General features: G+C 46.0%; 2 protein-coding genes across 7 annotated transcripts; both read right to left on the bottom strand.

Annotated features, from left to right (window-relative positions):
• Window positions 1–980: 980 nt before the first annotated feature.
• Window positions 981–9,186, bottom strand: TYSND1 (trypsin like peroxisomal matrix peptidase 1). 2 transcript variants are annotated; one of them, XM_060034868.1, is made up of 4 exons: window positions 7,168–9,185; window positions 5,288–5,418; window positions 4,093–4,278; window positions 981–1,846 (listed from the first exon to the last, which is right to left on the bottom strand). In XM_060034868.1, exons 1-4 carry the CDS (start codon window positions 8,337–8,339, stop codon window positions 1,629–1,631), a joined length of 1,707 nt encoding a protein of 568 aa, XP_059890851.1. In that variant the 5' UTR covers window positions 8,340–9,185; the 3' UTR covers window positions 981–1,628. The 2 variants fall into 2 exon arrangements, with proteins under 2 accessions (XP_059890851.1, XP_059890852.1); XM_060034869.1 differs by lacking the exon at window positions 4,093–4,278 and having other exon boundaries at window positions 7,168–9,186.
• Window positions 9,187–13,348: 4,162 nt separating this feature from the next.
• SAR1A (secretion associated Ras related GTPase 1A) lies at window positions 13,349–25,824 on the bottom strand. Of its 5 annotated transcripts, XM_060034865.1 has the most exons (9): window positions 25,719–25,824; window positions 25,257–25,317; window positions 22,161–22,303; window positions 21,852–21,921; window positions 21,598–21,717; window positions 21,102–21,167; window positions 17,964–18,067; window positions 14,724–14,855; window positions 13,349–13,509 (listed from the first exon to the last, which is right to left on the bottom strand). In XM_060034865.1, exons 4-9 carry the CDS (start codon window positions 21,907–21,909, stop codon window positions 13,393–13,395), a joined length of 597 nt encoding a protein of 198 aa, XP_059890848.1. In that variant the 5' UTR covers window positions 21,910–21,921; window positions 22,161–22,303; window positions 25,257–25,317; window positions 25,719–25,824; the 3' UTR covers window positions 13,349–13,392. The 5 variants fall into 5 exon arrangements, with proteins under 5 accessions (XP_059890848.1, XP_059890845.1, XP_059890849.1 ...); XM_060034862.1 differs by lacking the exon at window positions 22,161–22,303 and having other exon boundaries at window positions 21,852–21,925; XM_060034866.1 differs by lacking the exon at window positions 25,257–25,317 and having other exon boundaries at window positions 25,719–25,805.
• Window positions 25,825–25,936: the final 112 nt, after the last annotated feature.

Genomic DNA, 25,936 nt, shown 5'->3' with positions numbered 1-25,936 from the left:
CCCACTGCCCTCAATCTGGACACCCTCCCTGTTTCCTGTTTCCGTCTGGTAAACACCTACTCTCCCCTCAGGGTTCAGCTGCATGAATCCTTGCCTGACCCTCCCTGCTCTGGGCCCCTGGACGTGGTCTTCCACCTGAACAGGACAGAGACGCCCTGCTCATTCCACTAACGGGGTGACACACCAGTCTCCCCGGAATAGCCTGAGCTCCTTGGTACCCACACATGCTGGAATAAATCCTCCCCTTCCCACTTGCAGCCAGGTCAGAACTCGGCTCTCCCTCCCCACCTCCATAAATTCACTACAGGATTTCTCTCAAGCTAACTTTGCCCTCTGGCCCCATTCCTAATCCACACAGAGGGGAACAACTGTCTCAGGGGTGTTCTGTGGTTGCCCAGAGCTGGTGCTCAGCAAACAGATGTTAGAAACAAAGTACTCCCAGCAATTCTCTCTGCTTAGATTAGCCCCCTCTCCCCCAGTCATTCCCCAATGGCATTCAACCTGTCAGCCTGCACAGGCAGGGCCCTGGGCACACAGTGCGTGTTCCTGACTCCCAGGGTTGGTCTTAGTTCCTAGGGCCTGCCTTGGCCTCATTCACCTTTGAACTCCCCAACCCCCATCCATTCCAGGACCTGGCACAGGCCTGGGTCCATCCAGGCAGCCTGTAAACAGCTGCTGCCAGGCCAAGGCCACCACCGTCTGGGATCTGCAAGCCCCGCCCAGTGCTAACTGGCACCACGGCCAGCTACCAGGACTAGTCTGGCGCAAGAGTGTCCCGTGAGATCAAACCCCCGAGAAAGCAGGATGGAAAGGTATATTTCTGTGCCTGGTGCTTTCCTATTCCCCATTCAACTCTCAAAACAAAGAAGGAAAAGAAAGAAGCTGATATATAGAAGTAGATCCTGTCCCTCGTAGGTCCTGTTTATTCCCAAACCCCAACTAGACACATTCTACCCCTCCCCCACCACGTTCCCACCCCCGACCCCTGAGAGCCACTTTGCGGGCCGGAAAATTAAGGCACTGTGTCAGCGTGCCCCTGTAGGTCAGGGCACCCGACACACGAAGAGCCGGGAGTCCTGGCTTTCGGGGACGCCACCGCTGCTCCAGCGGAACAGGAAGATGCTCTTTCCCTTCCGCCTCTGGTCTTCAGAGCAGGGCCTCTCTGCTGAGGTTTTCTGAGGAATCCCCAGTGCTGTCAGCCCCATTCTGACCGAGAGCAGAGAGGAGTCCAGGCCCCAGGGAAGCCGCCGCTGCAGGCGCCCAGTGACCCTCAGGAGACAGGGAACCGTGGCTGGGCCTGCCTTCCAGTAACATCTGTCTGTCAGGACCAGGTCTGTCTGTTGTACGGTTGTACTGCGCTCCCCAGAAGGGGAAAGAACAGAGCTGAGCCTAGTGTCGGGGGAAGAGAGAGGTGGCGGCTCGAGAAAGCACCCCAAAACGGGCTGCCAGGTAAGAGATCCGTGGGGGCTGAAGAGAAGTTTGGTCCAGACTCCAGAGTTGAGCAAGGTGGGTGGTGATGGGGATGCAGCCTGGCTGGGGTGTGCCGTGTCAGGGTCCTCAGGCCACCAGCCTCAGCGCTCCCCACGGCATCAGATGGTTGCTCTTCTCTCTAGAGGGGTGCCACAGCTTCAGAGCTTGCTCCGCGGGGCCTCTGCCAGGGGTCGCTGCAGCCGCCACACCACCCTCACTGGCTCAGGGGCACGGTCCAGCTGGCGGAGGCCGCCCAGGTCGCCTGCCTGGCTGTACCGCTGCAGGGCCGGCTGGAGCACCGTGATGGGAATGCTGAAGTTCAGGTGGGGGTAGGTGGCCCCCGTGTTATTGTCCCGGGTGTTGCTGGCGATGATGCCTGTTCAGGAGCCAGAGAGGAAAAGAGGGTGTGAGCCAGGGGACAGGGGAGGGAGGCTCACCTCCAGCCTGGAGGCCCTAGACCTGCCTGAAGCCCCCTCGTAGTGACAGGCACCAGGCTTCATTCATGGACACGGGCTCCTCGTGCCTCAGTCCTCCTTCCTGGCTTTACTTTCTCCCCAACACTATCAGTATCTAATACCCCATGTTTCACTTGTTTTGTTATCCCTCTCTCCAACTTCTGTTATCTTTCAGCTCCATGAGGGCAGGACTGCTGTGTTCTGTCCATGCAGTCTCCCCAGTACCTGGAACAGTGCCTGGCAAAGGACGACCTCAACAAATACTAGCTGAGTGACTGAATAAATGAATCAGACCCACACAGAACTTTTGTTTGGCCTGCTCAGTGCATGTGTATGAATTTTTTGAAGACAATTTTAGACTTAACAGAAGTCTTGCCAAAATAGTACAGGATTCCTGTATACCCTTCACCCAGCTTTTCCTTATGTCACCATACAGCATTCATCAAAACCAAGAAATTAACCTTGGCGAAATGCTATTAACTAAAGTACAGAACTCACTTGGATGTACCAGTATTTGCACTAATGCTTTTTCTGATCCAGGATCCCACATGGCATTTAGTCGTCATGTCTCCTAGGTCTCCTCCCATCTGGGTCACTTCCACGGTCTCTCCTTATCTTTCATGGCCTTGACACTTTGAAGAGTACAGGTCAGTTATTCTGTAGAATGTCCCTCAATTTGGGTTTACCTGATGTTTTCTCATGATAAGATTGAGGTTAAACATCACTGAGAAGAAAACCATAGAAGCAATGTGTCCTTTTCAGTGCATGCTATCAGGAGATGTGTGCTGACTATAAGCACTGCTTGCGATGTTAACCTTCATTACTTGGGTGGTATCTGCCGGGTTTCTCCGCTGTAGACTTACTATCACCCCCTTGGTAAGTACGAAATATTTTAGGATTACGCGGTTGTCTTGTTTCTACTTAAACTTTTGCCTACTGATTCTGGCATTCATCGATGGATCCTGTCGGCAGCAGTTCCTGCCGGGGTGTCCTAATAGTGATTTTCTATTTCCCTCATTTCTTCTACATTCATCAATGGGAATTCTTCTGAAAACCAAAACCGCTACCATTTGTTTTGCTGCTGAAGCTGTCCCAGCGGGAGCACCTTCATGTCAGCTCCTGGTTCTTTCAACACCTGACGTGCCCATCATTTTGCTGCTGCTGTTATTGCTACCCCTCCCTCCTTTCCAGCACCACAAGGCAGCCCTAGAGAATGACTCTTAGAAACCAAGATCTGAACTCTCGCTGTGTTCATTACACATGGATGTCACTGCTTCTAGCCCCTCTCAGCAGACTGAGCTAGGAGTCACATATATCTACACACACACACACACTAAGTCATGCATACAAACATCTATATTTATTTCTGTGTCCACTTATCGGTATATATCTTTTAAAAGGTCAACCAGTATATGGGAGAAAAATGGAATGCAGACTAGGACAAATGTACCTAACTCTATTTCAAATGAATCACATAACTATACTGAAGGGGAAGGGGAAGGAGCTAATCTAAGAAACTTTGGAAAAGAGCGTTTTGACTGGACACTTTAAGGCTAAAGATAAAAAGAACTGTACGTGCTCAAACACTGTTCTCTAGCTGGTAAATTCGTTTCTCACGGGGGTGTGGTTAGGAATTCTGAAAAAAAAAAAAAAAGGTTCACAGCTTCTTGTGAAAAATTGGAAAGTCAGCCAGCGTTAGGCCCATATATCTTTGTAATGAGGCAACAATGTACTAGAGCTGAGTGGTGTTCACCCCAGTTCCCCCTTGCCCTCCACTCACTGCTGTCTTCACTCACTCACTCACTCACTCATTCATTCACTTTAACAGCCCAGCCTCTGTAGGCTTTCGAGTTTGTGACCCTTGGACTAATCCAACTCCTGAGTCTCACAGATCAAATGACATTAAGTGACTTACCCAAGGTTGTGCAGTGGCTCAGTGGCAGAGAAGCGACCAGAACTCAGATCTCTTCCCTCCAAGCTCAGCTTCTGTCCCTCTCCACCCTCAGAAGCACAAGAGCCTGAAAACCTTGGCTAACTACCTCTGCGCATAAGGCCCACCATCTTTCCAGACAGAGGGTGGCTCCCAGGGCTGGAAACCAAGCACTCCCAGGATGGGACTGAGGCTCTGGCAAGGGGAAGGCTGGGAGAGGACCAAGGAGCTGGTTACCCAGGAGGTCCCCGGAGCAGGTGGAGAAGAGAGGTCCCCCACTGGAGCCACCATGCACAGCACACGTGGTCTGAAGCATCACTGGTGTGTCATCCACCTGCACCACAGCTGACAGGATGCCTGAGGTCACCGAGGGCCCGCAGGCCTGGCCAAAGACACCGAAGCCCACCACACTGACAGCCTCGCCTGCCAGGGAGGGAAGAAGGGTTAAGCTGGGGAGCCTCCTCTGTCTGGCAGGACTCACACATTCCCCAACCCCCTCCCTGGCCACTCCAAATTTCCAAACCCTCTCTGCCCTTTGAGTTTCTGCTCAGATACTCTTGCCTCCATGAGAACTTTCCCCAGGCCCCCCACAGGAACAGGCCGGGACCTCCACTGAGCTCCCAGCACTGTATCTGCTCAACCACTTCTCTTCAGCATCAGGCTGTTCTCCAGCCCTCATTCCCCTGCTGGACTGGGTAGTCACTTTTTAGAATTCCCGGCACCTAGCCAGGGGCTCAATAAATGTTTGTGAAATTAACACCCACCTCCTGAGACTAAGAAGTCTCAAAGCGGGCACCACCTTCCTTCACCAAGTGCTTTACAGACAATATCTCACCCATTCCTCACAAGGCCCAGGAGTAGGGAGCATTATCCCCATTTTACAGATGTGGAAACTGAGGCAGAGTTCACTAAGTTGCCTAAGGACACGGGGCTAATAAGTGGCAGAAGATGCGAAAGCAGAGAGCTTGTAATCCTTGTTATTATGTTATAGCATACGACATCCACAAAGCGAGACCTCTGGTACTTCTGTGGCAGCATCACAAAGCCTTTTACTCAAATCATGCCATTGGAGCCTCAAAAGTACACATCTCTCAGACCAGCCTGCAGTGTTATAAGGAGACCCCAAGGCTCAACACACTACACTGCTGTGGGGCCTCAGGAAAAAGGCGTGCCTTACCCTTCGCTGGGAATTCCACATGCCCCCCAGGACGTTAGGCATGCTGGGCGTGAGCAGGGAGGCCTCCAAGAGCAACTCCGGCCAAAGCACTGTAACCAGGATGTAACAAGGTGCCAGCCTGACTCATTACTCCAGCAGGGGTGGGGAAGGGAGCTGACCTGTGGGACTGGCCCCTGATCTGCAGGGTTAGAGCGCCCAACACTGACTTTCCTTCCTGAGGTTCACCCCAGACCAGAGAACCCCTCTGTCCTTTACCTTCATGGAAATGCTCAGCGGGCACAGGTACAGGGACACCATCTAGATCCTCCTCCAGGCTCACCACTGCTATATCATAGGGAGATGTCTCCTGGGTGGCAAATACCACATGTCCCCAGATTACGGCGCTCCTGGGAACAAGGAAAACAAAATGACAGGCTAGCTTTCCAAACGCTCAGCATGGGGAGGAAGCAAAATAATGAGAGTGGCAGTAAAAGTCATGAACTTGGGACTCAAAAGATTTGGTGTCAGCCCTGAAACATACCAGCATGCAACTCTGGGCACATCCACAGTGGAACTTCCAAACATGCTCTACCAACTGCAGGGTACTGCTGTGTAAAGCTTCCGGTGCCTCACCGTCATCACAAACACCTGACACCTAGGGGGCACTGTGGGCCAGGCCTGGTGTTAATGTTCCATGGACATCATTTCATTTAGTCCTCACAGCTGCCCTGTGAACTAGGCACTGGTATTATCTCCATTTTGGATGGTGCATTTGAGGCCCAGAGAGGTTGAGTAATTTCTCAAGGTCACATAGTTAGTGGCAGGAGCCAGGGCAAACATTCTCAGCATTTTCCTTTACTGCCTCATTTGATACCAACAATCCTGTCAGGTGGGGGGGCAGACATGATACGATTTCATCCCTCTGGGTCCCTGTTTACATAAATGCCAGCACTTCTATAACTCTTACTACGTGGCAGGCTGTTCCAAGACTTTACATGTCATGGGAAAGCAGCTTAGGCAGATTCAGCAAATTGCCCAAGATTACACAGGGGCTTCCTACTACACACTCTGCAGGGGTAGCTTCCAGCAGACCTGTTGCGTTCCCTAGAACCAAGAGTATGTGGGGGTAGGTGGAGGGGTGAGGAATTGGGGACCACACACAGAGGAAAATTCTCATCATCAGTCTTCCCTATAAAGTCATGGCTGTCCGGGTGGCTGCCAAAGGGGACTCTGTGGCAAAGCCGGGCTGGATTAACCTCAGGAGTTCAATAGAGGCATTTGGAAAGGTCTGGGCTGAGAGGCTGAGCCAGGGACAGAACAACAGGCATTAACACCAAGGAGCATTAACACCAAGGCGCAAACACCAAGTGTTTGCTTTGGCCTAAGTCAAGCACCTGGGACTACAGAAGATACGGAACATGTATTAGAAAACCAAGCCAGGAAGCCAAGGCTGCTGTCTCCACTGTCACAGCAAGTCAAAGTAAAGGAGGGTAAGAGTGCTCACCCTGCAGAGAGGGAACAAATGACTGTCTGAAGTCCCAACCTGGCTGCCAAGAGCACTCAGTGATTGTTCAAAATATACTTGCCTGGCCCCCACTCCCACATTCTAATTAGGTGGAACCACGTATCTGTTCATTTTGATCCAGAAGGGAAGTTCTGGTTAAGATCTAAGAGATAAATCAAGTAAGAGTAACAGGCTCCTCTCCTAACCCAGGAGGGTAGCATCCTGGGCCCCTGGGGCTTCACTACGGCATTCAGGGGAAAGAGGGCAGGGTTAGGAAGACTCTGTTCAAGGGCCTCTGGTGTGTGGGTGCAAGGATAAGACAGAGAAGTTGCCCAGAAGGAATTCAGACTGGGAGGGGGAGCTCAAAGATGCCTAGCCAGGGATGCTGGACCACCCCACAGTTCCCCAGAGTTGCTTTTCATCTTGCCCAAGCCCCATTCACCCCTTGCCAGGAGGTCCAGAACCCCTTACTCTGGGGTTCTGGGTGCCAAGGATGAGGGGAGGGTCCCAGGTCTCTAACCACACTGCATCACCAAGCATTGAGCCTGAGACCAGAAGGCCTCCATAATCCTCAGGATTATGACCTGAGACCTGGGATCCAGATATGACAGCTGGTGAGGGAGTGGAGTGGGGGCAACCTTGTGGGCCTTACTTGGGGGTGGTGGAGCGCACCAGGACCTTGGCCGCCTCCCGAGGGGCCACATGCCGACAGGTCACCACGAGGCGGGGTGCCACGGCCACTCCGGAGCCCCAAACGGAACCGCACTCCACCAGCACGGCCGCAGCTGCCCAGGGGGGTCCGGGGTCTCGGAGGGGCAGGCCCCACGGGGAGCCCATCTCATGTGGTAGGAAGGCGGCCAGGGCGGCGGCGCCGGGGTGCAGGCGGCAGAGGGCCGCTCGGGCGGCGCAGAGGAGAGGGGCGGCGGCGCAGAGCAGCGTGAGGCCCACCCACTCGCGGGCCTTCCAGCAGAGGGGCGCCGCCACCAGCGCCACCAGCGCCCCCGCAGGTCGCGCCTCGAACACGCCGCCACCCTCGGTGCCTGGCAGGCAGCGCGCGTCGGTGAGCAGCAGAGGGCCGGCCGAGTTGCTGAGGACGCCGCAGCTGAGCGTGTTGAGAAAGATGTCGGGGCAGAAGGCCCCGAACGGGGAGCCGCAGGCCACCAGCGGCTCACCCTTGGGCACAGCCCCGAGAGGCGCCACGGCCAATACCGGCCCGCGCTCCTCCGCCTCCGCCTCCTTCTCCGGGTCCGGCCGCACGCGCAGCAGAGCGAACCAGCCCAGCGCTCTCAGCTGGTCTTCCTCCTCCTCCTCCGACACCTCGTCGTCCGGTGCGGCGCTCGCGAAGCTCCACTGCTTGGCCGCCTCGCCGCCGAAGAGGCGCGCGAAGTGGCCCCGGAAGGCCGGGCAGCTCAACAGCAGCAGCAGCTCGGCGGGGCGGGGGGGCTGCAGCGGCCGTCCGCGGAACCGGGCGGGCGGGCCGGGCTCCAGGCCGGCGCACTGGGGCGTGCATAGCCCCGGGCGGCCCCTCTCCGCGCGGCCTGCCGGACTCGCGGCCGTTGGGCCCCACTGCACGTGCAGGCGCAGGTCGTCGCCGCAACTGTCGCCGGGCAGGAAGACGGCGCCGGCCGCGGTCAGCGCCCCGCTGCCGGCCCTCAGGAAGGGGGTGAAGATGCCCCCGTGGCACAGCACCAGGCCCAGGCGGCGGCTCAGGATCACCCCGCTGCAGCTCCACGAGCCCGCCTCGGGCTGCCCAGCCCGGGTGGCGCTCACCACGCAGCCCGCCTGCTCGGCCGCCCTCATGGCTGGCCCCCACTGCCGCCCCATGGCCTCGGGGACGGCACACCAGGGGCTTCCCGGGGAACAAGCGAGCGAGCAAGGACCGCGGCCGGCACCAGCTGACCCCACGTAGCGCCACCCAAAGCTGGCAGCGAGAAGCGCAGGCACTATCCCAGGTCTTCCTCTTCCGGCCGGATTGGCTAAGCCCCAACTGGCCCGGCCCGATTGGCTGGGCTAGGGGCCGAGCCCTGATTGGCTGCCGAGGCTGACCCCGCCTTTCCGCGCCCTAGATGGTTCAGGTCACCTGTGCGACGTTGAGGGCGAAGCGGGACTGGAGGAAGAGATACGGGAGGGTGACAGGAATATGGCTTTACTGGGAGATAGGGGCGTTCTGGTCCCTCGGAGCCTAGTCTCGTCTCTGTTCGCTGAGCTTCAGGAAAGGGAACAGAAATGCGCCCTGAGGTGGTTAGACTTGCCCAGGCCTTGCCAGGACCTGTCAGTATCTGCCCAGGTGTAGGAGACATCCGACCTCTGATCCCTGGGATAAGACGGGCAAAGAAGCCGTTCAGGGGATTTCCCTGGTGTCGCAGAGGTTAAGAATCTACCTGCCAATGCAGGGGACACGGGTTCGAGCCCTGGTCCGGGAAGATCCCACCTGCCGCGGAGCAACTATGCCTGTGCGCCATAACTACTGAGCCTGCGCTCTGGAGCCTGCGAGCCACAACTACTCAGCCCACGTGCCACAACTACTGAGCCCGCTCGCCTAGAGCCCGTGCTCCGCAACAAGAGAAGCCACCGCAATGAGAAGCCCGCGCACCGCAACGAAGGGTAGCCCCTGCTCGCAGCAACTCAAGAAAGCCCGCGTGCAGCAACAAAGACCCAACACAGCCAATAATTAATTAATTAATAATTATAAAAAAGCTGTTCAGTATTTTGAAACTTTGTAAGTAAACCGTACAGTAATCCACTAGGGGGGATAATGGAGCTCCTAAGATTACACCTCTGGTCTTCTGATGCCAAAGCCACACCCTACATAACTCATGGAAACTGGATTTGCTCCAAAAATTGCATTTTAAAACTATGATAAACAGTAGCTGAAGTCAAAGTTTTAAATTACACAACCCTATAGTTTGCATTATGCACATTTCATATAATGATTTATAACCATCAGCCAGGATTTATCTAGATCAGGGGTCACTTTTTCTGTAGAAGGCCAGAGTGTAAATAAATAGCTGAGGTTTTGTGGGCCATACCTTCTTTGTCCTAAATACTCAGCTCTGCTGTTGTAGCATGCAAAAGCTAAAGAAATGGGGTGGCTGTGTTCCAATAAAATTTTACTTATGGGCCCTGAAATTTGAATTTTATATAATTGTGGCATGTCACAAAATTTCATTCTTTTTTTTTTATTTTTCTCACAGGCCATACAGAAACAGGCAGCAGGCCAGATCTGGACCATGAGCTGTAGTTTGCCATCCCTGCTCTACCCTGACATAAAACATCCTTACTTTTCCAGTGAAGTCACCCTGAGGACAGAGGAACATGAACAAGTATGTTTTGGGGGGCTGCAGGATATCCCTGAAGCAGTCACCACAAGCTAGACATTTTATGAAGGTCTATCACAATGCCAACTAAAGTAATTTTAATAAGATTATTTTAATACGTATTTATGTCAGCATTAATGAAAATATTCAATTACTACTTAAATTACATAGCCTTTCTGCCTCAAAATTTTGAATAAACTAACACTGCTTGGTGTATCCCAAGCACAACACAAGGTAATGCTCAATGCTCCCAGTGACACAAACCTGTTTGAGAAAGGAGAATGATGATCCATTATAGCATGAGGCAGGACTGAAATCAGCAGTCTTCCTATAGCAGGTACTGTCTTCTTTTGGTTCTGACATAGAAGATGGCTTGATCGCAGTAAAACCTATTAACTATCCAACTTCCTAGCAATTGCTTCTCTCTCTCTGGAGTCCAGTGATTCTCCCTTAATGACGCCCAAGCCTCCAGCATGAACTGTTTGCATGTTTTTGTTTACGGCACATCACAGTGGAGTCCCAAGTCACAGTCAACAGCCAAGGTGAGACCCCCTAGTGCTGGGCTCATTGACTCAGCCTTTAATTTTCATGTACTGCTCTGACTCAAATGACACAAACCCATATAAGCGTAAAACCCATGGCATCATTCCACTGTGTTAGTTTCAATCTCGATGCCTCCAGTAATTTAATACTCAGTCAAAAAGAACCTGGTGCATTTTGCTTCCCATTCTGTTTTATTCCAGTACTTTAGTTTTAGAACCTCATTTGGGTTTTTTAAAAGCAAAGCTTCCTACAAGCCTAGTAAATGCACAAGCACAGGTTTCATTACTTCTATTTTGTCAAATGTAGCATTCAACCGGATTCTCTCCAATTTTGTATCAAATGATGAAACACAGCTAAACTGGACCCAGTCCTTGCTAGCATGTTAACAGATTTTGTTCAAAAGTCTGCCATGTCCTTCCTGTTGCATAAATGATCACCAGTCCTGGGACCACTGCATGTTCTAAGGCTCTCAAACGGTACTAAATTTATTACTTCCAGTGGAATGTGTAAATTGGCCTGGCCTTTCCACCCATACTCCATGCCCCCCCGTAGCAAAGTCTGTCTCTCATACCCGTTGTAAATATTTCTTCCCGTAAGTATGGAAGAACTTTTGCCACACCCCCCACAACAAATGTCATGCTATGTTCATACTCAGAACAAACCAATGCCAAAAAAAGGAGCAAGATACCAAATTTGTTTTAACTTTTTATTAAAACGCTTAGGATACAGATTGACTTTCTTTTGTAAATGACTGTTTTACTTTTCCTGAAATAGGACATATATGCACTCTGATAAAACAGAATGAAAAGTCTCAATTCATGGGAGTTCCAGTACAAAGCTCTGACCCTAACTGTCGAGCCAAGTTCCTCACAGCGGCTTCTTTCCTCTATATTATTTCTGTGGGACAAGAAATAGACTGCTGCCACTTGATTTTTCAATCCCGACTCTTTCTCCAGTGGCCAAAATAAACCACCTTCACAAAGAGCTGCCCTGTGTAGAATCCAGTTTTCTAGCTTGCTAAAAAGTGATTAGGGACAAATATAAAAAAAAAAAAACCAAAAACCAGAAAACTAACACTGAAGCAATCATACCTCTCGTATCTCTGGAGAGAGAAGTATGGGTTACCTTTAGCCAAAGAAAATTAGAAGTATGCAAGTTAACTACCTAGTTCATTCACTGTTAGCTAGATTTGTTCACTTAAGGCTTTAACCCCTTTCCAAACCAGCTATGCTTGCTAATAAATGAAAGGCATGCTCTTCCCAGCTTTATACTTCACTGAGCCTCTGCATTTGGTACCTAGCAGTGAAAAAGCATGCTTTCCCAACAGGTGAGTACTGAAGAATGGGAAACATTCTTCAGTACTCACCTGGGAAATCCAACTAAAGAACGATACTCTCTCACCCCAGGAATACATTATCCACACCTTCCCCGCCCTCATATTAGAAGCAACAATCCACTGAATTTAGTTCAGGCCTCTGCAAATACACCTCAGAATTACAATTTTCAGTTTTGAGGAAAATACCTCTTATCTTTCATTAAAGGAAAAATGAATGAAGATATCCTCCCACATGGAGACCATCTCCTATCCCTTCATCCTTTATTACAAGGGTAAAATATTGGTTAAGATCATGATAATCCAATTTCACACGTGGCATTAGGAAAATGGAATGCTATAAAAATAATCCTCATCACACTACTGGGGATGCTGAGGCTTTTACACCAGGTGCTTACTGACAAGTGATGCTGGCCCAAAAGAACAGCTCAACACAAAGTTCTTGGCTTAGAGTTTCCCCAGATTATTTCTGGACTGGAGAAAGGCAATTTCCTAACACCCCCCCCACCCCACCCCAAAAAATCTGGAAAAGCTACAGATGTTAACCTTTAACATCAAAAATAAGTTGATAACCAATTTAAAAAAATAGAGCTCATGAAGAGTCCAATAAAGAAACCAAATTCTGCAAGTGGAAATTTTAAAGCCCAATGAATGAATCTTTCCTAGATTCAAACAAATGCTACAATACCAGATTTTTCAGTTCTCAACTCACAGAATTAAGAGCCCTTAAGCTGTTAACTTCATCCTGTGTGACTCTCCTAGTCAGAAAAATTTCCCCTAGAATCTGCAAAAATGGCTGAGACACACCTGCAGTGTATGACAACAAGGGATGTGTTCTCAAGTCTTTCATGAGGCAAAAGTCACTTTTACGACTGAAAATGAAAAAGGTGCTACAGAGGGAAATGAAATTTCACAACTACATAAAAGTAAAGACTGGCTAAAATTTGTAACTTTATGAGTAAAAATAATAACAACCCACTCTACAATTAACTCCTCCGCAGTGAACAATCTGCTATGCATGCTGGGATGAGGAATGACGGTAGCCTGAGACTGTGGGAACTGGCCTTAACTGCACGGCCGGGGTTCTGCCCTTTCCTAGTGCTCTGTGCACAAGGTGGTGCCACCTACTACAAGGCAGTTAGTGAGAGGGGAGCCTCTCTCACCAGCCTGCTGTTCATTTGACTGAGCTCTGGCCTCCAACGTGTATCTGTGCATAATTTTATGAAGTATCTAAATGCCATTCACTAGTTAAAAAAAAAAAAAAAGCAAACTCTGGACCAAGTAAATTGTGAACTCAAAAAGTTATTAGGAGGGTCACCAATTACACTAATAACACTTTCTTTAAAAAATAGAATCACTTTCTTTTGAAATCAACCACAGTGGTGAGACGTGTTTTTCTTTCCAGGTGCTCCATGATGGCACACAGCTCTACCTGGCAAATCCTGCCACTTCCAAGTCCCGGGGTACTGACCTGCACCAGCACGTGGGGCAGCATTACCTCCCAACAGTGTGGAGAAGAGCACATGTCACCACTGGGCGATGAGAGAGCTGACAGAGACTCTTGGCTTCTCAACGCCAGACATGGTTGGAGAGCTTTCCTTGTTCTATTAGAAAAGTTCATGAGGAAGCTGTGAATAGGATCAGTCCAGAGAAGTAAAACTCTTTTATTTTCACTGTCCAAACATCAGTCAATATACTGGGAGAGCCAACGGAAGCCCTCGCCATAGCCTTGCCTCTTGAGCACACTGCACATGAACACTTCCATAGGGCGGGCATTCAGCTCCTTCAGGGTCACATTCCCCTAGGGGAGGCAAAATCAAGAAAGGTCCATTAGCGTCTCCAGGTGGAAAAGCTTGAAAGGGTGACAACAAAAATCACTTTCTCTTTCCCTCAAAAGCAAATCTGAGTAGGGATTAATTACAGAAATGTGGTCAAGGCCATTGGGGTTTGTGCTTTCAGGACAGATAAGCAGCCCAGTCCTATTACCAGGTTCTCCCTCTCATTGTGAAGAGCCTTTGCTTTGAACACACCAACATGCATCTGGAAAGCTATGGCAGCAAACCAAGAAAAAGGCCACTGGGACCCACAGAACCAGCAGGCTCTTTCATGGACAAAAGAAATCCAGGACTCCTTAGACATAAGGACATCCTCATTAACACAAGCATTCAGAAATATACACTAATGACAGGTTACATTAAGAAAATTAAAAATTCATGTGCCTGTAAGAGGGAAAACTTAATTAATTAAAGGAAGCATTTCTAGAAAGAACTAGATAACCAAGAAGAAGCAAGACTAAGGAGCCATGCAAAAAAGTCAGGAAGTTAAAGATCCCAGAAAAGGACATTTAAAAAAATAAAATATGCCAAAACCCCAAGCCCAAAAGACCAGGATTCCTGTAATTATGGCTGTTCTAGATTTTTCTCTCCCAAGCATACTTTTCTGCAACAGGGTTCTCCTTCCTACTGGAAACAGCATAACCTACTGACCTGGAAGACTTGGGTTCTATTCCTGATTCCATCACTGACTTGCTGTGTAGACCTGATCCAATAACTCTCAGAGTTTCCTCATCTTCAAAATAGAGGTAACAGTCCTACCTCTTTCAGCAAGGAGCACTGAGGATAACCCAGTGCTCTGATTTCAATGCTTGGAAAGTGATATAAATGATCACTCTTCATAATCTGAAATTTCCAGTGGAAAAAAATTTCTGGCTAAGGAGGGCTTTCAAAATTGATTTCTCAGAACTGGATTTGAAAGACAGTCAGAAAATTCTTAAAATGACAAGTTTGCTTTTTCTACCATTTCCTTCATCCTTATATACCCGAGGAAACTCTCATTAGAAAACAGTTAAAAAAAGAACATGCTCCTGCCTTGAGAGAGTCTAAAATCACCTCTAGTTAAACAAATACTAAGCCCAGTTACTTTTGAAAGACAAGTAAAATCTAGATAGCACAACATGAATGTTTCACAAGCTGTGAATTTCCTTTATAATATGTCCCCTGAAGATTCTTCTCTTGCCTTTCCCGTGGTCTGTCCATAAAGCCCAAATATCTCACGCAGTTTTTCTTCACTGATTGCATCTGTTCTGTCAATTTTGTTACCCAAGATAAGGATTGGCACGTTGGATATTGTTTCATCAGTCATTAAAGCCTAAAGACAAGATAAAAAATGGGTTGAGTGAGGAATCTATAAAAGCCCACCAAATAATGAAAACAACTTTGACTTTCACTTGTCTATAAGGTATCAAATGTAAAGTGAAAATCTGACCATATTTATACCTGAGTGATTAACTAAAAGTTAATCTTGACATTATAGCCCCTAAAAATTACCTTGACATTAGTTAGAAATCCCCCAACAGCTTCAAAACAATTATAATGTAAAGCTGTGTCTATTTGCAAGGCAGCAAAACTGCCCAACCTTAACTCTGAGCTAAATCACTCAGCCACAAGCCATCCTCAGCTCTCCCCTGAGCACTGTCCTAGAAGAACAAAGCTCTGGCTACAGAGCCTCAAAGATGACTACCAGAGTCCCCAGACATACACTAGATGTCCCATGTGCACAAAGCACTATCTCTGACACTGAGAGGAAGACAAAAGGAAAGGTAAGGGGCTTCCCTGGTGGCACAGTGGTTGAGAATTTGCCTGCCAATGCAGGGGACACGGGTTCGAGCCCTGGTCTGGGAAGATCCCACATGCCACGGAGCAACTGGGTCTGTGAGCCACAACTACTGAGCCTGCGCATCTGGAGCCTGTACTCCGCAACGAAAGAGGCTGCGATAGTGAGAGGCCCGCGCACTGCGATGAAGAGTGGCCCCTGCTTGCCGCAACTAGAGAAAGCCCTCGCACAGAAACGAAGACCCAACACAGCCATAAATAAATAAATAAAATTTTAAAAAAAAGGAAAGGTAAGACATATCCCTGGCTCAAGAAATCCTCACTCTATATTCATCTGTCAGCAAAGCAAGGCAAGTGGATGATTAAGTGTTGCAATGAATAGGAAGAGAATATAAATATTAAAAGACGTTCAGGAAAATAAAATGGCAATGTGGGCTTGAGGAAAGTCTTAGTGAAGATGTGGAAACTAAACTGGACTCTGAAGGAGGGGCAGCGTGTGGACAGGCAGAATCCAAAGAAGGAAGAATATAAGCAATGGCTTTACAGCAGGAAAAGAATTCAGGAAGCCACATGGAGTATCACCTGGCTGGATTAAAGCATTTATGGTAACATGTGTTGACAGAGTAAATGGGTTGGGAAGGGATGACAAGCATTAGTGCCAGTCTGAGAAGTCAGCTACAATAGATCCCAAAGACCCCCAATCCAGAAATTATTAGATAGAATCTACACTTTTAGTACAATGAATTTGCAAATAGTATCTACCTGTGGTGCTCAGGTAAGGGATGATGATCTAACCTAAGCTAGCAGCATGTAATGAATAGTGCAGCAGGCATTCTGGAGAAAAAAGTGAAGAGACTGATATCTAAATGATAAGACAGATAACACAGGAGTCGAAGCTGGCAGAGATTTCAAGCCTGGGAATCTATTTCACTGACAGGAAAAGCTAGGAAAGAAGAGCAGAGTTGAAGAGAAACCTACTTTGAACATCTCAAGTTCCAGGAAATGTTATACAAAATCAGAGTAAGAATGTCATTCATTCATTAAATACTAACAAAGTGCGTATTATGTGCCCGAGGCTTTACTAGGTACAGGGGTTTCACAAAGAAATAAGACAAGGTCCCTACCATCTAAGTTCACAGTCTGATGGGAGAGTCCTAAAAGAAAATCAGCAAAGACAACAGACACTGATAAGATGGAGAGTTTAACAGTCTGAGAGGTCAGAGAAGGCTTCCCAGAAGCAGTCATACCTGAACTCTGAAATCTCTTAAAAGGACATTTAGAAATTTACCAGCAAAATGGGGTAAGGGTCAGGTGAGAAAACCAGGCAGAGACAGTTACTTCTGCATACGCAAGGGAAAACAAGTTGTTATCTAAGTTTGGAATGTAGATCAAGGTAGGCAATAGAGAGAAAAGCTGAAGAAATAAACGAGGAAAGATCATGAAAGATCTTATGTGCTAAGCAAAAGATCTGTGGATTTTATCACCAAAGTGGTAAGAGACCTATTCAAGAATATTAAGTAGGGCAAAGACAAGTCTGAGTAAGTTCCTTCCAGCATTAGTATATGGCAGGGTGGTGGTGGAATCTACAGTAATTCACTGCATGTCCACGTAGATGAGGGAAAATGAACAGTTCCATTCTGGGAGAACAGAAATGGTAGGTAGAGTTTCTAATAAGTAGCATTATGTATGAGGCTGCAGCACAAGAGAGGTTTAAACAAGAGAAATCCATCTGGGAGTCACTGGCATGTGGGTTGCAGATGAAGGAATGGGAGAAGCCTGGACCAGCCTGGGAAAGCACCAAGATTTAAGGGCTAAGCAGGGGAATGGGTGCTTGTGAAAGAGTCTGAGAAGTATCAGCCAGAGAGAAAGCACCAAAACCAAGAATGTAAAGGGGAATTTAGAGAGAGAATGACCAGTGCCAAGGGGTCAAGTAAGGGAAGGACTGCCCTGTAGGCGATTCTCCATGAGACTAGAGCTTCAGATTCAACAAACATACTTAAACCTGAGAGGTTCAAATTGCCAGGAACAAAAATGCAGAGAGAGAGTTGTAAATCAAAGAGAAAGACTAAGGCACAGGGTAACACAGTAGGCATTACAAAGGCAACACTACAGAAATTATCAAGCCAAGAAAATGCAATGTTGAGAAAGGAAGAAACTTGAGGTGAGTCCTAGTTAGTATCAAACACTGCACATGACTGAAACTGAAGACAGAACAGACTATTAAGGTCTGACAAGTCACTCAGTGCAAGAGTGGGCAGGCACAACCTGAGAACACAGATTCAAAAACGCAAAGAACACTAATATCTCCTTTAAGGTTTCACTATGCCAACACTTCATAAACAGTGAACATATGTGCTATGTGAAAGGGAAAGACGTTAATTATGCTGGGAAAACAGGCATTAACTGAGGAGTGTCCTGAGCAAACTGCACAAAGAGTCACCCTATGATAGATATAAGCAAAGTTAATTTACTCGTGTTCAAGCCAAGTTTCCTCAGAACATCGAAAAGCAATGTCTTAGATTTTAAAACACTTTCTTCCTGCAACTAGGACTTTTACCAAATGTTAACTGGAATGATTAAGTATTAGCACTACTGAGCTGTATTTCTTAAACAGAGGCCAAGAAAGGAAAAAATATAAACATACATTAAGCTCAACTTTGGATTCCATGAGTCGAGGATGATCTGCACAGTCCACCAGAAAGACAATCCCATTAATTGCGGGGAGATAATTTTTCCAAACTCGACGGGCTAAAAGACAAAGTTTGCAGTTTCATCAATTTAAAAACATATGTACTGAAAATGAATAACCTAATGGTCTATAAAGTAGACAAATCCTGGCCAGGTTTCAATAGCATTAGACTCTGTATAGATTCTCCAAACCCTAGCCAATATTAAGTCAGAACAGAGGATATAAACTGATGGTCCATGAACTGAATCTGATTTTTTAAAATCTGAAAATCAAGGTTTTCTGCCTGACTTTCTGAAAAAGTGCAACATCTGGATATCCCATGCCTATCTATCCACATGCCGGATGGATAATAATCAGCTGGAACTGAGTGGTGGCTACCCCTTTAGATGAGGTCTCAGTTCTTCAGTCTGAAAAAGTTACCACCACTCCCTACTTACTCCCAATTTCACTCACTTAAATGACCTACCTCACCCCTGGAGCCATTTTAGTTTGCAACCTCTGAGTTAAAATATCAGGATGCAAATTACTTTTCAATATAACTTTCGTCCCAAGTAACCAATGTGTTCCTAAGTAACCAATGTGTAAGCGTACTGACACATTCATCCACGCAGCCCATAGGGAGACTAGGCTTGACAGGTGGTTGAAGTTCCCAGGCCAATTACCTCAGTTTCCTTATTTAACCCAGTGTGCCCTATAAATTTTATTTTTTTGTTTATGACATGAAATGATAATGGTCTGGGAAGTAATGCTTTAATTGTATTATAATTTCTAAGCCATTCGTTTCTGGTCCTTTCAATGGGATGATTAAGGAAGCATCTCTCGGTGTCTAAAATCATCAAACATTTAACAATGGTTACCTCTGAAGAGTGGGACTGGGAAGGGGAGGTTGGGGAATTTCACTTTTACCTCCCATATTTGAATACTGATTGTATACTGAATTTGTGACATTGATCCTGGACTACTTGCATAAGTTAAAATTTTTAAGTTATACCAAAAAAAAAGGAAACCTCCAAATGTATAGCATTTTAGTAATTTGTGTAAAATGGTGGCTAGGTTATCATGAAAAAGTGTTTCTGTTAATTAAATTTTCCTCAAACAAAACAGAACTATGTACAGATTTTTCTTGACTAACAATGGGGTTATGTCCCGATAAATCGATCGTAAATTGAAAATCTCATAAGTCGAAAATGCATTTAATACACCTACCAAACAGAGCTTAGCCCAGCCTACCTTAAAAGTGCTCAGAACACTTACATCAGCCTACAGTTGGGCAAAATCATCTAACACAAAACCTATTTTATAATGTGTTGAATCTCTCATGTAATTTATTGAACACTGTACTGAAAGTGGAAAAGAGAATGGTTGCATTGGTGCAGAATGGTTGTAAGTATATCAGTTGTTTACCCTCAGGATCACATGGCTGACTGGGAACTGCCCAGCATGATGAGAGACTATGTATGGTACAATACCATACGTGGCTAGCCTGGAAAGAGATCAAAATTCAAAATCTGAAGTACAGTTTCTACTGAATACGTATCACTTTTGCATCACGATAAAGTCAAAAAATCTTAAGTCGAACCATCATTAAGTTGGGGACCATCTGTACAAAAACGCATTTCCCTTCTCTATCAAAACCTGAAAGCTAAATTTATCACACCAAATAATACACAATTCCCAGTTCAGGTGTCTAAAAACACCTACTCCTTCTGCATTCTCCAGATGGTCTCAGTTCAGCTTATAACCGTGTTATCTCTGAATTTAAATTTGTAAGCAGTTACAAATACTTTTGAAAGAAGCAGAAAAGAGACCATACACCCATCCCTACCCAAATGGAAATAATACAAGCTCATTAAAGAAAAAAAGGAAACAAGATAATCTATAATCCTCCATCAATACACAGCCACTGCTAATGTTTCTGTGTACTTTCTTTCAATCTTTCTTCTGTATAGGTATTTTATGTGATGGTGCTCATACTACATAAATGATTTTGTAGGATATAAACAATAAATGAATAAAATAAATGTAATTATACGTTAATGAAATCACTGACTATAAAATTATTTGGATCTCTTCTCAGCCTTCTAGCTAAAATTATCTGACTTTACATTTACAATTACCAATATTCTACTTTTTTTAAACTACACTTTAAAAAAAACTGTATTAGATTCAACCTAATAACATAATGCTCCAAAAGGAGACATCTCAACTCAATTTGATAACAAATGAGTAAACCTGACAGAATCTCAATAGGTTCTTTCTTCTACCGTTCCAGAATATTTATTCCCACATCTTAAATGTTTTACTCCGAAGCCTAGAGTCTTGCCAAATGTAAAGTGGGCATTGATCGGATAAAGATGCCCCATTCTGCATATCTCCAAAACACCTGACAAGAACTGGGAACCAAATGGAGAGCAAGAAGGCAGAAGAAAATGTTCCACCAACGGCCCAAAATGGGGAGAGTATACAAAAAATCAATTCAGATCACGGTGGTCACAAATAGTCACTGTATTATTTTTGCAACTTTTGACAAATTTAAAATTACTTACAAATAACTTAATTTCCTACATACTTTAACTCCATTGAATAACAGATACAAGAAAGACATGATTAAATTCAATATGTGATACTGTAATGGATCTTGCATAAGAGGAAAAATGCTATAAAGGAGATTATTAGAACAAATGACAAAAAAAGGGAATATACACTATAGAGTAGACAAATAAAGCTTCCTGGGTCTGATAATTATTATGATTATATAAGGGAATATTCCTGTTATTAGGAAACATGCATTAAAGTATTTAAGGAGTAAAAGAACATGATGAACTCACAAAAGGGTCAAGAAAAATAAATATTAACATGTTTTACACAGAGAGGGAGACTAATAAATTTGGGCAAAAGTTATAAAGGAGGGGAGTTCTCTGTATTATTTATGCAACTTTTGGCAAGTTTGAAATTACTTAAAAATAAGTGAATAAAACAACTTCATTAAGTAAGATCTCAAGCAATTTAGAAGGTATATATGACACACTGCTTTAAAAAAGGGGAACAAAATGAACCAGAAGTCAACCACCCTTCCACTGAACCATCTCTTACCTTGTTCATGCCCACCAAGATCAAAAGTTGTAAAAGTCATTCCAGCAATTGTCAGCTCTTCTGATGCTGAAAAATAAAGGAAGAAAATAAACTTCTCCATCCAACAAGGCCCAACTACCAGTATTCTAATCCAATACAAATGCAAAACCTAATGAAGCTTTCACTATGTAAAGAAAAGGATACAACGGTGAAAACACTCTTAAATAATTCTAAAAAGCCAACAAGTCTCTTTTCCTCCAAGGTGTTTGCTGCTCCTTAGAAGTAGATATGGGAGATGTGTCCCATTGCAGGACTAGTGAGAACAGATAGTGACAAAGTTCCAGAGGTTTAGATTTATGGGTATTTGACCTGAGTGTATACTATAAGGAATTTTTTTCAAGTAAGCTGTCTTTTGGGGCTTCAGTTAATAACAGAACTGAATCAACTTGGGATTCATCCTACAGCCCTGACACTGACCCTCAAATATCAAAAGGTCACCGGGTATTTTCAAACCTACTCGGATGTAATGTTGGAACATGTTGGCCCAATCTGTCATCTTTGAGCATGTGTAGAAGAGTGGTTTTGCCTGCATTGTCTAAACCCAAGAATACAAGTTTTCCAGATTTCTTGTAGAGTCCTAAAAAAGAAAAAACCAAAAGTTAACATAATTTTCTCTCTACACACCAAAGCCTACTTGTATCAACATTTAAATGGTTACAGGAAATACACATAGTTTGAAACCTATGATATATTTCAAGGAAATGGCTTTACCTAGGAACTGGAGCACACTGCTGAAGCCATTGTAGAGCCACTCAAAGATGAAAGACATTATTAATGCTTACTACCTGTATAAAATAGGAAAGCAGCAAACATTAGCTTTCTGAATGCTAGCATATTTCGGAGAAGTTAACTCTCATTCACTGGCCCTGATGCATGTTTACAGTCCCATGTTTTGGGGCATAAGAAAACAAAGGATTGTGCACTCTGGAGGGAAGTCTCTGGGGTCCTCAGATCTGCACAAACTTCTGGTTTTCTACGTTTCCAATCTATGATACTCAGAAGACTAGGAGTTAAAGATACTTTCCTCCTTTGCTGTGTGATTCACTCCTCCAGGCAGCTGCTCATTCGCATTCCCTAGATACACCACTGCTGTCTACCAGTTAGCAAAACTTCTAGGAAATCAGCCCCATCAATAATCTGGATCAAAATGTCACAATGATGCACTAAGTAGAAAATAAGAATAAAGGCATATTAACCTGAATGAAAAGCATATTAACCCATCCTTGCAAACAACTCTAAAAAACAAGGTCACCAAAATCCTACTGGCTGGCACAATTTGCACTGCTCCATTTACCAATGCTATCTCTTCTTAATATTTGTTTAACCCCTCTTATAATATGTATCTCAACTTAAAAAAAGATGATATCACTATAATGGAGAGCCATGAAGAGATAAGAGAATCCGATCATAATGTGAATAATCAACACCTACCTAACCCATTTTACAAATATGGACTTTCTTAAAATAACAATACTCATTCAGGGCATAGAGGTAGGTTCCTAGCCAAGTACATACCTCAATACTGATATTAACACCACTTTTTCTACTGTTTCCCATAAGCCTAGACAAAACAGAAGATGACCCGAAGCTCCTAAAAGGTCTACATACACTGGGGAATAAGCAAGAGGACCTCTGAATGTTAAGAGGGTAGGATCTAGAGCTAATGGTGGGTGTTAAGGTTTCTCAGAGTCAGCATGTCCTGATCACACTGAACTTCTGCCTCAGTATCTCAGATTTGGTGCAGAAAAAAGGATGATCCCCCATTTTCACTCCTCTTCATCAGCAAGAACACCTGAACACAAGGTGGCCAACTGTTATCAAACAAATTTGCTGAAGTTTTGTTTTTAAAAAAAAGTAAACAGGGCTTCCCTGGTGGCGCAGTGGTTGAGAGTCCGCCTGCCGACGCAGGGCACGCGGGTTCGTGCCCCGGTCCGGGAGGATCCCACATGCCGCGAAGCAGCTGGGCCCGTGAGCCATGGCCACTGAGCCTGCGCGTCCGGAGCCTGTGCTCCGCAACAGGAGAGGCCACAACAGTGAGAGGCCCGTGTACCACACACACACACCAAAAAAAAAAAAAAGTAAACAGAAGTTTACTGTAAAAGGGTTAGCCACAAAAACCCACCTATATTCTTCATTCAAAGAATGCTAGATGAAGAAGAAATTGAAAAATGGAGACAGTGTGTGTTAATTTTCTTTTTCATCCAATTACTGCGTTTTTTTAAAATCAGGCCTGTGGCCTCACATGTAAACTTTAGGGACTGCTTTAGTGCTTATCTTCTATGGCTCTTACCATAGAAGGGCCAAATGAAGCTTGGGAGTTTGGGTGGGATGGAGACTGAAGGAAAAAGCTTTTATAGAAAGATCCTAGAATTTCCCCGGTGGTCCAGTGGTTAAGACTCCGTACTTCCACTGCAGGGGCACGGGTTCAATCTCTGTTCAGGGAAATTCTGCATGCCGCGCTGTGCAGCCAAAACCAAAAAAGGATACTAAATAAGGTTTTTTCCCCTCTTCAGTAACATCAAAATATATTTTGGCAGAAAAACCAAATTTAGTATGTTAAATAATAGTTTTGTCCGGAAACCTTGTCTCTACTTTAAGAAGTCCAATGACCTAAATATACTTACAAAGTTCCTGTGCTTAAGTTTCCACTGCAGGTTAAGTAAAAGAACAATGTGCCTCTCCTCTGCAATCCCACCACACCAGTCATCCTTCTCTATTTTCTCCGGCTACTACTTGGAGAAGCAGGGCTCACCTTTAGAGAGCACCTCTCATTAAGGTCACTCCCAATGATTACGACTTTAAAACCCAACACTTATATATTCATTTATATTACACTGGTTTGCAGTCATTACTTTCTAGATAGTTTGTAAAGTTTTACTACATCATTTTAGAAGTATTCCCAACTAGATAAATTCTCCCAAGGTGACAGGGGAACAGCCCATTTTAGGGAATTTTTCACGGTTAACTGAACTACTTTGACTTTCCAATTTATTCTCCCTTGACATCCTTGCTTTAAAAGTCCCATAATTCTTCCCTCCAAAATGATCTACGGAAAGTACTTGAAGAAACTCTTCAGGTGATGTTAAAAAATAATAAAACCCCTTACTGGACCCAAAGAGTTGCACTGTATTGTTACCCAAAGTTAAGGAAATGTCTCTGATGGCTCCTCCATCCTTGAGATCTTAGGCTTTGTACCCCCTCGTGAGTAATTTTTCAGTTTATACAGTGCCTGCACATATATCTCATTTCAGCCTCACACCAACCCTATGAGGTAGGAATCCTTAGCCTCATTTAACAAGATGAGGATGCTGATGGTCCTAGATTAGCTAGCTTAACCAAGACTGCTCAGCTGAAAAAGTAACAATGCCAGGACTTAAACCCTCCTCTTTTAATGCCAAAGCCAAAGCTCTTCCTGTTAATATCACATAAAATTCCAATGCAAATCACAAAAATGCTTTAAAAAAACATAAAGCTTCCTTAAACCACCAACTACACAGATAATAACCTGCTGTTTTCTTCCTTACAACTCATCACAACTTCTGAACGATATATTAATAACTAGCATTTTATTCCTTTTCTATCCTTGATCCACTTTACCACCTTATGGCACCTTATGGCAAATTAGACTACAATCTAAGGGCTCTAACTACCAACAAAAGCACTGCCAACGTACCTAAAACTAACATTTGCAAATTTCAGGACTAACTGATTCAAATAAATAAAAAGGAGAAGCACTAGACTGACAATTAACCAATAAAAAATCTATGCATCACTTCTTATACATACTCATTACTTCTTATTCATGCTCAGAGCATGCTTATTCATGCTTGGCTGCAGAGTAAACTCTGCTTGGCTGCAGAGTAAACGTCAAAACTCTGTAAAGCCCCCTGTCAAAACCTAAGCAGATGCACCGCGGTAAAGGAGAAAAGACGAGAACAAGGGAGAATACTAACAGAGATTTTTTTCCATGCACTGAAGAGAGAGGGGAAAAAGGGGGAAGTGGAAGAAGAAAACACGGGGTTCGACCCAGGACAGCAGCAGATGATAACACACAGCTGAAGTGGGGGTGGGGAGAGCCCTGGACTAGGAGCCAGGAGATCTGGTTCGAACGCTCACACTTGCTATCTGCGGGGCCTTGGGCAATTCACTGTGCCTCAATGAGCCTTAGTCCCCGAATCTGTAAAATAAAAATAAAATTAAAAAAAAAAGGATAATCATCAAGGACTTCAATCCACCCCACCGAGGGCTGAAGCTCATCCGAGACAGGGGATATGAAGCCGATTCGTAAACCAGAGCGCACCGTACCGACAGGAAAACTGTTATCCTGCCCAGCAGCTGCAAAACCCCCGAGCGGAATGCTGATGGACCCGATACCCGAGAGGCCGGCAGGGGACCGAGCAGACCCGGCCAAGCCGGCCCGTCCCCGCCCAGAACGAGTCCCGCGGCCCCACAGAACCGCCTGCGTGTCACTTCCCCCCCCAAAATCCCGCCTGCGCCGGCCTCCGCCCCGACCCTCTCCGCCGGCCACCCCAGCCCCTCCGGCCCCGGCTCCCTCCTTCGCCGCGGTCCCCGACTCACGGCCTAAGGGGCTCCTCCGGCGGCGGCTGGCGGCTTGGACCCTCCCTCAGAGCACAGAGCCCAGAAGCACCCTGGACCGCCACCTACTCGCCGGATATACGTAACACCTCCTCCCCCGGGACTTCCGGGCGCGTGCTCGCCCCCGCCCCTTCGCAGCGTCACGTCGCTCTGACACCCGGTGCCGCCCTACCAGCGACTGGGACCGCGGAGGGGCGGGC

Source organism: Delphinus delphis, chromosome 16 (genome assembly GCF_949987515.2).
Source record: "Delphinus delphis chromosome 16, mDelDel1.2, whole genome shotgun sequence".
NCBI classification, from domain to species: domain Eukaryota; kingdom Metazoa; phylum Chordata; class Mammalia; order Artiodactyla; family Delphinidae; genus Delphinus; species Delphinus delphis.
This window is presented reverse-complemented; position numbering and strand designations above follow the sequence as displayed.

Excerpts from the sequence above, each read along its gene's own strand:
- SAR1A (XM_060034865.1), bottom strand. The coding sequence starts at position 21,909 with ATGTCTTTCATCTTTGAGTGGCTCTACAATGGCTTCAGCAGTGTGCTC. Across the intron at positions 21,718-21,851 it reads CAGTGTGCTCCAGTTCCTAG|GACTCTACAAGAAATCTGGA; the intron begins GTAAAGCCATTT and ends TTTCTTTTTTAG. Across the intron at positions 18,068-21,101 it reads TCTTGGTGGGCATGAACAAG|CCCGTCGAGTTTGGAAAAAT; the intron begins GTAAGAGATGGT and ends TTTGTCTTTTAG.
- TYSND1 (XM_060034868.1), bottom strand. The coding sequence starts at position 8,339 with ATGGGGCGGCAGTGGGGGCCAGCCATGAGGGCGGCCGAGCAGGCGGGC. Across the intron at positions 5,419-7,167 it reads GTGCGCTCCACCACCCCCAA|GAGCGCCGTAATCTGGGGAC; the intron begins GTAAGGCCCACA and ends CCTTGTTCCCAG. Across the intron at positions 4,279-5,287 it reads CGCTGAGCATTTCCATGAAG|GCGAGGCTGTCAGTGTGGTG; the intron begins GTAAAGGACAGA and ends CCTCCCTGGCAG.